The sequence below is a fragment of the Salmo salar genome, chromosome 27, assembly GCF_965601325.2.
Source record: "Salmo salar chromosome 27, fSalSal1, whole genome shotgun sequence".
Lineage (NCBI taxonomy): Eukaryota > Metazoa > Chordata > Actinopteri > Salmoniformes > Salmonidae > Salmo > Salmo salar.
This window is the reverse complement of record NC_138317.1, coordinates 3,505,883-3,519,265: the sequence shown is the minus strand read 5'-3', so window position 1 is coordinate 3,519,265 and position 13,383 is coordinate 3,505,883. Positions and strand designations below refer to the sequence as shown.

General features: G+C 39.7%; 1 protein-coding gene across 1 annotated transcript; it reads left to right on the top strand.

Annotated features, from left to right (window-relative positions):
- The first annotated feature begins 5,507 nt into the window (after positions 1 to 5,507).
- Positions 5,508 to 11,883, top strand: LOC106588197 (eomesodermin). The gene is made up of 6 exons (XM_014176954.3): positions 5,508 to 8,388; positions 8,957 to 9,111; positions 9,877 to 9,998; positions 10,272 to 10,430; positions 10,583 to 10,644; positions 10,789 to 11,883. The coding sequence occupies exons 1-6, from the start codon at positions 7,685 to 7,687 to the stop codon at positions 11,537 to 11,539; spliced, it is 1,953 nt and encodes a 650-aa protein (XP_014032429.1). The 5' UTR covers positions 5,508 to 7,684; the 3' UTR covers positions 11,540 to 11,883.
- The last annotated feature ends 1,500 nt before the right edge of the window (positions 11,884 to 13,383 follow it).

Sequence of the window (13,383 nt, the reverse complement as noted above, 5' to 3'; positions counted from 1 at the left end):
ATGAAATAACATATCTGGAATCATGTAGTAACCAAAAACTGTTAAACAAATCAAAATATATTTTAGATTCTTCAAAGTAGCCACCCTTTGCCTTGATGACAGCATTGCACACTCTTGGCATTCTCTCAACCAGCTTCACCTGGAATGCTTTTCCAACAGTCTCAAAGGAGTTCTCACATGTGCTGAGCACTTGTTGGCTGCTTTTCCTTTCTGCGGTCCAACTCATCCCAAACCATCTTAATTGGGATGAGGTCGGGTAATTGTAGAGGCCAGGTCATCTAATTCAGCACTCCATCATTCTCCTTCTTGGTCAAATAGCCCTTACACAGCCTGGAAGTGTGATGGTCATTGTCCTGTTGAAAAAACAAATGATATTCCCACTAAGCGCAAACCAGATGGGATGGCGTATCGCTGCAGAATGCTGTAGTAGCCATGCTGGTTAAGTGTGCCTTGAATTCTAAATAAATCACAGACAGTGTCACAGGCAAAACACCCCCACACCATCACACCTCCTCCATGCTTCACAGTGGGAACCACACATGCAGAGATAATCCGTTCACCTATTCTGCGTCTCCCATAGACATGGCGGTTAAAACCAAAAATCTAAAATTTGGACTCATCAGACCAAAAGACAGATTTCAACCTGTCTTATGTCCATTGCTCGTGTTTTTTGGCATAAGCAAGTCTCTTCTTCTTATTGGAGTACTTTAGTAGTGGTCCATTGCATCAATTCGACCATGAATGCCTTATTCATGCAGTCTCCTCTGATCAGTTGATGTTGAGATGTGTCTGTTACTTAACCTCTGTGAAGCATTTATTTGGGCTGCAATATCTGAGTAACTCTAATGAACTTATCCTCAGAGGTCGAGGTATATCTTATACAGCAGAGGTAACTCTGGGTCTTCCTTTCATGTGGTGGTCCTCATGAGAGCCAGTTTTATCATTAGCAAAGCTGTCAGCAAGGCAAAGGGTGGCTATTTTGAAGAATCTCAAATATAAAATATATTTTGTTTGTTTAACATTTTTTTGGGTTACTACATAATTCCATGTGTTATTTCCCAGTTATGTTGTCTTCCCTATTATTTTTCATTGTAGAAAATAGTAAAAAATACAGAAAAACCCTGGAATGAGTATGTGTGTCCAAACTTTGGACTGGTACTATAGGTCAACCTTACAGACTGAGTTCTACCATCCGAGTGTGATCCCAGATTATAATTTTAAAAATAATTTATGTGTATGTTGCCCATTACAACAACCTGAACCTCCTTGCCATCCAGGTGGGAGGATAAACCCACTTGTACACCACAGAGTACATGTACTATCTGCAAAAGTACAATGTAATTACTAGGTTTTACACAGGATTTAGCTAGTTAAAATTAAGTGTATCTTGAAAGGTACTTACTTGCAATGAATGTGTACTTATAAAAGTACCTTACCATCCTAACAGCCTGGCCATTCATTTGAACGCTTCTGGGAGATGTTGTGCTTGCTAACAGTAATGAACTAGCTGTTTACATTGAAGGAATTACTCATAGGTGTGTTGACAAAAGTAGATAACTAAGTAGCTAACGTTAACATGCTGAGTGTGTCTCGCGTAATACCATTTCATACCGTACGGATACCCTGAGAACAAGGTTCAGGGAAGAGAAGACCATTGAGCCCAGCTAGGTAGCCATTTGCAAGATGTAGGTAGCTAGCCTGTATTTGCACGGCCGGATAAAAAACATACCCGGTTTAATCTGGTTACTACTCCTGCCCAGTAACTAGAATATGCATATAATTATTGGCTTTGGATAGAAAACACCCTAAAGTTTCTAAAACTGTTTGAATGGTGTCTGTGAGTATAACAGAACTCATATGGCAGGCAAAAACCTGAGAAGATTCCTTACAGGAAGTGGCCTGTCTGACAAGTTCTTGTTCTTCTTGGCTCTGTTTATTGAAAACTGAGGATCTTTGCTGTAATGTGACACTTCCTACGGCTCCCATAGGCTCTCAGAACCCGGGAAAAAGCTGAATGATGTAATTCCAGCCTCTGGCTGAAAAACATTAGCGCATTTGGATAGTGGCCGGTCAGAGTACCATCAGACTGAGGCTCGTGCACGAGTCGACCCCATGTTTTATTTTCTCTCTCTTTGTATGTAAACACGCTTTCCCGGTCGGAATATTATCGCTTTTTTACGAGAAAAATGGCATAAAAATTGATTTTAAACAGTGGTTGACATGCTTCGAAGTACGGTAATGGAATATTTAGACATTTTTTGTCACGAAATGCGTCGTGCGCGTAACCCTTCTTTACCATTCGGATAGTGTCTTGAACGCACGAACAAAACAGAGGATATTTGAACATAACTATGGATTATTTTGAACCAAACCAACATTTGTTATTGAAGTAGAAGTCCTGGGAGTGCATTCTGACGAAGAACAGCAAAGCTAATAACATTTTTCTTATAGTAAATCTGACTTTGGTCAGGGCTAAACTTGGTGGGTGTCTAAATAGCTAGCCCTGTGATGCCGGGCTATCTACTTAGAATATTGCAAAATGTGCTTTCACCGAAAAGCTATTTTAAAATCGGACATAGCGAGTGCATAGAGGAGTTCTGTATCTATAATTCTTAAAATAATTGTTATGTTTTTTGTGAACGTTTATCATGAGTAATTTAGTAAATTCCCCCGGAAGTTTGCGGTGGGTATGCTTGTTCTGAACGTCACATGCTAATGTAAAAAGCTGGTTTTTGATATAAATATGAACTTGATTGAACAAAACATGCATGTATTGTATTACATAATGTCCTAGGGTTGTCATCTGATGAAGATCATCAAAGGTTAGTGCTGCATTTAGCTGTGGTTTGGGTTTATGTGACATTATATGCTAGCTTGAAAAATGGGTGTCTGATTATTTCTGGCTGCGTACTCTGCTGACATAATCTAATGTTTTGCTTTCGTTGTAAAGCCTTTTTGAAATCGGACAGTGTGGTTAGATTAATGAGAGTCTTGTCTTTAAAATGGTGTAAAATAGTCATATGTTTGAGAAATTGAAGTAATAGCATTTCTAAGGTATTTGAATAACGCGCCACGGGATTCAACTGGCTGTTGAGTAGGTGGGACGATTTCGTCCCGCCGACCCTAGAGAGGCTAGCTGGCTAACGTTAGCTCTCATAGCATGGAAAGTATATTCTGTATATGTTAATTAACTAAGTTAGCTAGCTAGCTACCTAAATCTGTCTAAAAGGTAGCTAACTGGGCACGATGGTCTTTTCTTCCCTGAACCTTGTTCTCAGGGTATCCGTATGTTATCCAAGGGTATTACGTGAGACACACCCAGCATGTTAACATTAGCTGCCTCGCTATCTACTTGAGTCAACACACCTATGAGTAGTTCCTTTTCAATATAAACAGCTAGTTCATTAGTGTTTGCAAGCACCATTTCCCACAAGACCATTTCCAACAAGCCCTACCAAAAACAGCAGCTAATTTTTGCTAGCTATGATTTAGCATAGGTAGTTGGCTAGCTAGCAAGCTATCGTTAGCTTGCTAGCTAACACTAGGCTAGCTAACTGGCAAACGCTAGGTAGCTAACTACCTATGCTAAATGTACCAGCACAATTTTTTTTTTTCTCCAAAAAGCAAAACAAATTGCATGGAAAACCTACCGTATCTCTATTGTGTAGACGTTTTGTCTCCCTTATGTCTGGATTTTGCACACAACCCGGTTCTTTGCGCACTATCACTATGAGTCGGTGTCAACACAAATCGTGGGCACATTTGAGGTCACCATTATTTTGAGTGCGTTGCTTAGATGGGCATATCTTAATGTGATGCTTAATTCGTAGGATAAATAAATAAGTGCACCAATGGATCCCATCCAAACGTGAGAATGTTAATGTATGCATTTATAAACCATTATTCAACCAAGTTTATAGGCTCAAAATGATGTAAACCTCTGTTTTTGCCCTTGCTCTTATAAGCTTCCATGCACTTCAAACAAAAGCTGAACCTTTGTAATAAGCATGGTAGCAAGCAATTCGTTGTTACACCTCTGTAATTACAGACTGCAATTACCACTAGTTACATGTTGTTAGTACAATGTAACTATGAATTATTACAATTAATTACAAAACTTATTACAGTATAATTACATATGTAATTACACTGTAATAAGGACCCCCTTAAAACGAAGTGTTACTGGTTGTAATATGTGGGTTTTCCTGGCTTGGCTACTACAGTAATTTTACCAACGCACTGCTACTGCATCGCAGTAAATGTCTGAAATGGGACGTAACCGTTAGATAAATGGTACTGTCCAACTTCATCATTGCATTTATAGTAGCCTGATGCTATTTCTGTTTGCTCTGCACAATCACTAGAGAGCGCTGTCCCAGATGATTCCACTGTGAAACAAGGTTGCTGCTGCTCCCCGGCTCTATATTCTCACATCTCTACAATACTTCACAGTGAACATAATCCAGTTGCTTTGTATGCCTATATATTTTTCTGGGGGATGTTAGTTTTAGTTTTGGGGACAATTTTCATAATAGGGAAATAATTCCTACCCCTTTTATTTGTGTATGTTTATGTAATAGCCTAATATCAACCTATTTTAACCTATTCGACATAGTGTCTACTTAAACACAGCGTTGTTTATGTTATCTTTATCAAATCCTCAAATAAAAATGACAAATGTAAAAGCTACTTTAGGGTCAAATTTAGAATGTGCAAAAGTGGCATAAGTGGCCAATGGGCTTCATCTGTGTCAACGCGAAGTGGCAGTGTTCTGTATTTCCTTCTTGTGGCAAGTAGACTGTCACTGCCAACCCTCTCCGTACATTGTCCTCGTCGTGCTTTGGTTTCACCGGTCGGCGCGTGCCTGAATAAGGAGTTTAGATAACGCCTTGGTTCTTTCCCGAGCTGTCTTTTCGTTCTACATCACCGGTTACCTCAGACGGAAAAATAATTGGCAGTTTTCCTTTTCTTGAAGAACAGCAACCCTGTGGGATTTGTACCCGCATATCCCTTTCGTATAACCGTTTGATTATGAGGACCATATCAGATGTTACATTAAGTGAAAACGTTGTTATTATTTTTTTTATCTAAGAGTTAGGATTAAATCCATATGAAAATCAAATACAACAAATCTAGAAAAATCAGTTTCTTTAAATATAGGTTTAGGCTATTTGATCACATCTAGGGTAATCATTTAGCCTTTCCATTCAATTAAACCATTCCCAAAAGTAGACCTAGCCTTTATATTATTTGCTTGGTTGATAGCCATGATTGTTATAGGATATTTTCCCTTTTGATGATAGGTTATTAAATTGCTCTCAATTGATGGTAATTTATGATATATGTTTTATGAGTAGTTTTTTATGAGATTAATAACGAATTAATCTAAAAAATGTATTATTTATTTCCTTTGTGAAAACCACAGACCTCACAGGTGACACTTTCACTTTTTTCACCGTTTCCTGTAAACAGGCTCAGAGCCACTTGACATATTTGCTGCTTGATACAAATCTGTCACTTCAGAAAGAACATATGAGGACTGGAAGATGTGGCGTGCATAAGGATCTAAGTAAAGGGAAGTTCTTTATTATTATGTAACATTTTAATTTCATATAATTTGATTCCATTTGATTTTAACATGCACACTTTCGTAGAATTCGAAGAGAGATAGCAGGCAATTCAATTTGACATGTGAAGAGTTCTCAATAAAGAAAACGACCAATAAGGAGTTGATATACATGGACGCTTAGAGCACGTGCGGATTGATATGACTCTGACAAGAATTGTCTAATTAAAGGTTGCTAAATTCTAATAATTCTAATAGTACACCTAATTTTAGTGTATGTGACACAACAAGCAAGTATAGTGTAGAGAATCATTGCACAATCTAAACCGCTTTAAATATATTTTCCATAACAACAAATATTGTAAACTATTTTCTGGCTGGTGTACAAAACCGAAAGTAAAAGAAGCAAAAACGAAAGTTAAGAACGGGAAACATAGAAATAGCCCACATAGAACAGATCTACCGCTTCTTAGACTTGCTTTCAATCAGTATGACAGACCTATAACTTACATTTCTATAAGAATTTGTTTGGGTTGCCCAAAAAGTTACATGTTGGAGCTTTAAATGCATGAGGTTTGTTGGCAAAGGGTATGTTCAATTTCTTACATACAATGTAGGCCCGAGGAATGTGTAAAGTAACAAAATACTCCCAAAAAGTTTTCAATCTAAGTGAGTTTCAATCCCCCCCCAAAAAAATCGTGATTTGTAGGGTGACCAATACGTAAAATATGTTAATTATGTAAATAGTTCTCTAAGAAAACAAATGGTCCAAACATGATGTCTCTAGCATAATCCGATCAAAAGTTATAGGAGTTTTTACCCTTGTAGGATGGCCACTTGGTGACAAAATCAATGTTGACAGAAAAAAATATGGTAAAAAGTCAGGAAAATTGCATCACTTCAGCTGTGCAAGAATGAAGGCTACTGGCTAACTGACAGGCTCACTTTCCTGCTGAACTCATCATCTTTATTCTCGAATCCGCAGGACATTAAACAATATAGAGGCAAGATGGATATCGATTTTGAGACATGACATGAAGTATTTTCATATCTTAGTATACGTTTCTCATATTCATTCCAAATTCCTGTTAATTTTCTAAGATTTCTCACAAAAACAAGCGTATCTCTGTGAAATGTCAACGAAGCACTGAGCATATACAAGCCTTTAATTTCCATATCCCTTTACATTTAATTCAGATCTTGTCATGCTAATTTTGCTTTTTGCGACCCGCGTAAATAACTGAAGAAGCAAGCACAAAATGTAAAATCCTCAAACGTTGTTACAGAATCCACTGCTGTATCAACAGAGCTTGGTGCTTATTATCAGATGCATTAGGTTACGAAATCCGAATTGTTGGATATAATGCTAATGATATGTTAGAGAAAGACCCCACTGAATGATTATTGGTCAAATGCATTTTATAACTTAAGGAATTGACATTTCATCACCAAACCGTGTTTTCACCCACTCTGTGTGGATATCTCCCAATTACTTTAATATATTTTGGGAAGAAACTGTTGATTTCCAGTCCTTCAGGCAAACTTTCAACAAACTGTAAAATGTTCATAAAACATCGTTGCATATAGGCTAATTGCTTTTATCCAGAATATTTGCAAACATTGCGCATGAATAGCCTAACAATTTAGCGAATTCAATGTCATCATGGGCCTGTAGAATAGCCTAAGTCGTTGTCAGAACATACGGAATAGGCTACCCAAAGTCCGTGCAAATGTGCAATGGATTTAAAATGGTTATGTCAAATATGATAGCCTATGTCTAATTTAATTAAATCAGTGAGTTGAACCAATGGGCATGGAAAGGGTTGTAGCTTATTACATGGATCCCCCAAAAGCTCCTCCCCTGACGCTTGCCACGAGTTGGGTGTTTAAAGAAGGCGATCATATAAGAGCACTTGAACAATTCTTGAGCAGATCATAACCGTATAGTGTGCGTAAATCCGTAGGTGCAACTGAGAAGGTCAGCGTTGGTTAGCAGAGGAGAACAGGGACGGCCACAGAGGACTCCTACCAGGGCGCAGTGGTGTAGCGTCTTGGTGGTTGCGATTGTAGCCTATTTTGGGATCTTTTAATTCTGTAGTGTTTGCTATTTCAAGAATAATGCAGCTAGAGAATATTCTTCCCAGCGCATCAAACATCAACTTACCCAAGACTTTTTACAACCTCACATCATCAGATAGTGCAAACAATAGCCCGGGGCCATCGCAGATCGAATATCAAGTTGACCGGACAGAATCCGAACCAAGGAACGGTCCTAATAAATATTTGAGCGGAGTGGGGAACGCCATGATGGGTGAGGGAGAGGGCGACGCCTTCACTGGGACTAAAGCTACCCCAGACGGAAGAAAAGGCTCACCGATGGTCGGTGAGGATGACCTGTCCACTGGCCGGCGGTACAACATAGATGAACTTGGCTCTGACAGATATTTCATCTCGTCCTCTCAGACGAGCTCCGATATGGCAAACCCGTGTTCCCTCTTTCCATACGCAGGACAAACGGGGACAGTGTACAGCGGGTCAAATGGATCCAGGTATTCCTCCCTTCATTACGGATCGGTCCTGCCACCGACGGGGTTTTCGTCCTCCGTGTGCACTAGCCGGAGTCAGTTTGGCAGCAGCTACCAGTTCGGCCAGGGTCCAGGATGCCTGTACCCCTCCTATCCGGGAACGGGTTCATGTATTGGTTCCATGGCTCTCCCGGGGTCCACACCGGGAGCGAGGGCTCAAGTTTATCTCTGCAACCGGCCCCTGTGGCTCAAGTTTCACCGATTCCAGACCGAGATGATCATCACGAAACAGGGCAGGTGAGCAGAGGCATTAAAAACAAAATAGCTTAATCTTCATGACTGATGTTCAAATTTAGACGAAATGGCATCAAGGTTCTGGTCTAATGCTTCTAAAAATGTTAGGCATAACCGTGTTCATAGAGCTCTCAACAAGCGTTGCACCTCACAGATTAGGGTGTTTTTTGGGGACCATTTTTACTGTGACGTATCCGTGGCTTATTACAACCATGTTCTGTACTTGGTGGGACACTACACTTTAAAATGAATGTTTGATTATGGTTAGCCTAATAAATATCCGACCTTCTTTGATGTTGCAATAGTTGTTTATATTTCGTTGTGTCATATTTGAATGTTATTTACTTGTTTATTTCTAAATAATAATTTAGGTTATACAAAGTTTTAAAGCCTTTTTATTGTATTTTTATGTGATGAAAATAAAGTGTCAAGTATTAATTAGTGCATGCCATGACTTAACCTTACGAATCTTCTGAAATGCAATGACTCCCTCTTGTAATTTTCGTTTTGAGTGCACCCTTGAAATTTTATTTGCAATAATTGTGCCATCGAATTTGTTCTTTTCTTTCAGGCGGATGTTTCCATTTCTCAGTTTCAACATCACTGGACTGAACTTGACGGCGCATTATAACGTGTTTGTTGAGGTCGTGTTGGCCGACCCAAATCACTGGCGATTTCAAGGAGGAAAGTGGGTTACTTGTGGGAAAGCAGACAACAACATGCAAGGTGAGACTAATATTAAATGCACCTTTAATGTACTTATTTAGAGGCATATTTCGAAACTAAATAAGGCCTCAAGCCATATAGTCTACAGAAGCAGCACATTTAAACTAACGGGGATTAAATTAAATTTAGATCGGGAACGTTTCGTTAGATATTTCCCTGCAATTTACACCCAATTAACTGGTTATTTATGCTGTGTTCTTTGTTTTTGTTGGTTTATTAACCCCATTTTAAAAGAAAAAGACAACCATTCAAACATTGTTAGTTGATGGCATTCATATCAAGAGCACAACCTTGCAACATGAACTCGTCCATAATGTGCTTGGTTTGTTTTCAGTTTTCATGGAAAACAGATTAAATTATAATTCATTATCAGTAATGTGTCATTTTTTTACATTTATTTTCATATAATGTAAAATGGCTTGCCAATGTTTTAATAATATTTGAATTGTAAACGTCAATCTTCCATTTGCATGTTTTTTGCAATTTAATCATATTTAAATGTTAGCCTAATAGCTCCACAGTTTCACATCTGATTGCTTTTAACGTTGAAATCCTGAGCACATGATTCAACAATTGTTTGACTGCAAGTTACTTGGTAAATTGACAAATTGCAGTTTTTTTTTTTTTTTTTTTAAATGTAAGAGAAGTTCAAGTTCAAGAAATGGAAAATATCTGTGCTATTCTTTCAATGTGTGTTTTGCATTTGTGCTGCATTGTACTTAATATTTGTATGTTTTATGTCCCACATCATTTATTCAATCACAGGTAACAAGATGTATGTTCATCCTGAATCCCCAAACACTGGCGCTCACTGGATGAGGCAAGAGATCTCCTTCGGCAAACTGAAGCTGACCAACAACAAAGGGGCAAACAATAATAACACACAGGTGAGGCCTACACCAGAATTTAGCATTTTTTTTTTTATTGCGACTCAAATGTCTTGGGCTACTTTTTAAAAGCTGTCTTTGGTGTTTTAGTAGGCATAAGAGATCCCAAATGAGTCCAAAACCATCGTTTTCTTTCATTTTTAGAGTGCTATTGGCAAGAGTCTCCAAAATGTAATTGGTGATGTGACAAGTAACCAACCACAGTAACAGTTTTTAACGCATTCCATGAGAACCCCAAGCACTAACTTTGAATTCACACTTTTTTTCTTGTAGATGATTGTCTTGCAGTCTCTTCATAAATACCAGCCTCGGCTCCACATCGTGGAGGTCACAGAAGAGGGAGTGGAGGACGTAGGCAGTGAGGCTAAGACACAGACTTTTACCTTCCCAGAGAACCAGTTCATCGCAGTCACTGCCTACCAGAATACAGACGTAAGATACCCACTACCATCATCTTATCTACATAAGAAACATCTTATCTGCTTAAGATTTTTCTTAAGTTTCTATATTGACTGTGTCTATAAAATGTGTTTTTGTCAACTCTGCCGACCATGGCTTGAACATGTATCTTCTCTCCTTTCCAGATCACACAGCTTAAAATCGACCACAACCCCTTTGCTAAAGGCTTCAGAGACAACTATGACTCGTAAGTGACAATGCCTTGCATCCTATTTTGCATGCGGTTTTGTCACCATTTTTTACTGCTCTGCTACTTTTAGTCTGTCAAGTGTGAACTTGTTTTTCTCTTGCAAATTACTCATCCTTGGACCTTTGTCTCTCTCTTCCACAGGATGTATACAGCACCAGAGGGTGACAGACTGACTCCCTCCCCGACAGCCTCCCCTCGCTCTCACCAGATTGTGCCAGGTGCCCGCTATGCCATGCAGCCCTTCTTCCAGGACCAGTTTGTCAACAACCTGCCCCAGAACCGCTTCTACACCGGGGAGCGGGCTGTGCCCCAGACCAACAGTCTCCTCTCCCCCCAGGCCGAAGACGTCGGGGCCAGCTCGGCTCAGCGCTGGTTCGTCACCCCGGTCCAGCAGTCAGGCTCCAACAAGCTGGACCTGTCCTACGACCAGGACTACTCAGCCAGCAGTTTGCTGTCCTACGGCATCAAGCCCCTGCCCCTCCAGACCTCCCACGCCCTCAGCTACTACCCCGACTCGGCCTTCGCCTCAATGGCGGCCAGCTGGGGCACCAGAAGCACTTACCAGAGAAAGATGACCACAGGCCTGCCCTGGTCCCCTCGGCCCAGCCCCCCAGCCTTCACAGACGACCAACTGGCTGCTAGCAAAGACAAGCTGCCCGAGGAGAGCACCGCAGCCTCCACCTGGATCGAGACCTCCCACTCGCTGAAATCTGTGGACTCTAACGATTCGGGCGTGTACTCCATGGTCTGCAAGAGACGCCGGATGTCACCTGGTGGGTCGAGCACAGAGAACTCGCCCACCATCAAGTGTGAGGACTTGACCACAGCGGAAGAGTTCAACAAAGACAACCCCAAAGGCATGGGCTACTATGCCTTCTACACAAGCCCCTAAAAAGACTGTATTTATTAAAATCGTATAATTTGTTGTTTTTAATTCAGTGCTCCCCTTTACCTTTTAAACACCCTTTATTCATTTTTATCTAAAGGTGCCAAAGCTTCGTGCTCCCAAGCAAGCTGCACAAGCTCACCCCCAACCCCATACCTGAACACGCACATGCATTGTGACAAATGTTGTTTTTAAAACATGTCCCCAGTTCATTTTATTTTTACAAATGTGATTTTATTTAAAGTAATTTCGTTGTACAGTATTTGTGCACTTTAGTATGTGATGTATCTTGTACAAATTGTCTTTATGGAGGTGTTATGAAATGGGTAATAAAAACAGTCTTTCATAAACAATCGTCCCACTTTGCAAATTGAGTCTTGAAATGACGTTGCCACAAGCAGTAACGCATATATTTAGATGCAAGACTTCGCTCTCTTACATTCACACGTAGTATCTGCGCATGTACAAAGGTTCACTACATGCTGTTCACAGCGTGGTAGCCAGGTCACGAAAACAGCAAAGAAGTTGAGCCTTCTTCTACACTCTTTGTTGTGGAAATAAATAAAAGTTTATTGGTAGCCTACACAGTTTAGCAGATGTTATAGCAAACGTGTGCAGCAAAATGCTTATGTTACTAGCTCCTAACAATGCTGTATAAAGTCAAACAGCACGAATAATCCCCCCCAAATGTTTATAAGAAGTGTTGGAATGAATCCAATTTAACAACCCAAATAGCAATGTAACAATAATAAAAAAATGCAATCTGTGTATATACACCAAAAGAATTTACACAAGATATTCTATGAATGATGTGTGCATCAATAGATCTATTAGTGAGCTATGTCAAGAAGCCATTATATAAATAAATATGCGGTGTGAATAAACAGCAAATAAAATGCAATGTACAGTAGTAATATTAGAATGAGCTATGTCGAGAATACAGTGTTTAAATAGACAGTACAAAACCCCATCGCAAAATGGATAGAATTGCAGGAAATTAGCTTACGAACCAGAGTCCGGAATATACTGTAAATTTACTCAGAGTGTACAAAACATTAGGAACACCTTCCTAATATTGAGTTGCACCCCCTTTTGCCATCAGAACAATCTCAATTCGTTGGGGCATGGACTCTACAGTGCCTTAGGAAAGTATTCAGAACCCTTCCAAACTTCTTCCATTTAAGAATTGACTTGATTTGGAAAGGCACACGCCTGTCTATATAAGGTCCCACAGTTGACAGTCCATGTCAGAGTAAAAACCATGTCCAATCAATGGAAGTTACCACAGGTGCACACCAATCACGTTGTAGAAGCATCTCAATGATGATTAATGGAAACAGGATGCACCTAAGCTCAATTTCGAGTCTCATAGCAAAGGGTCTGAATACAGTTTTTGAGTTTTAATACATATGCAAAAAATCTCCAAAATCCCGTTTTCGCTTTGTCATTATGGGGCATTGTGTGCTGATTGCTGAGGATTTTTTAATTAAAAAAATATATTTTTAGATTAAGGCTGTAATGTAACAAAATGGAAACTGTTGAGTGTGAAAAATCCAGCAGCGTTGCAGTTCTTGACACACTCAAATTGGCACGCCTGGCACCTACTACCTACCATATCCCGTTCAAAGGCACTGACATCTTTTGTCTTACCCATTCACCCTTTGAATGGTACACATACACAATCCATGTCTCATTTATTTCAAGACTTAAAAATCCTTCTTTAACCTGTCTCCTCCCCTTCATATACACTGATTGAAGTGGATTGAACAAGTGACATCAATAAGTGTTAATAGCTTTCACCTGGATTCCCCTGGTCAGTCTATGTCGTGGAAAGAGTGGGTGTTCTGTAC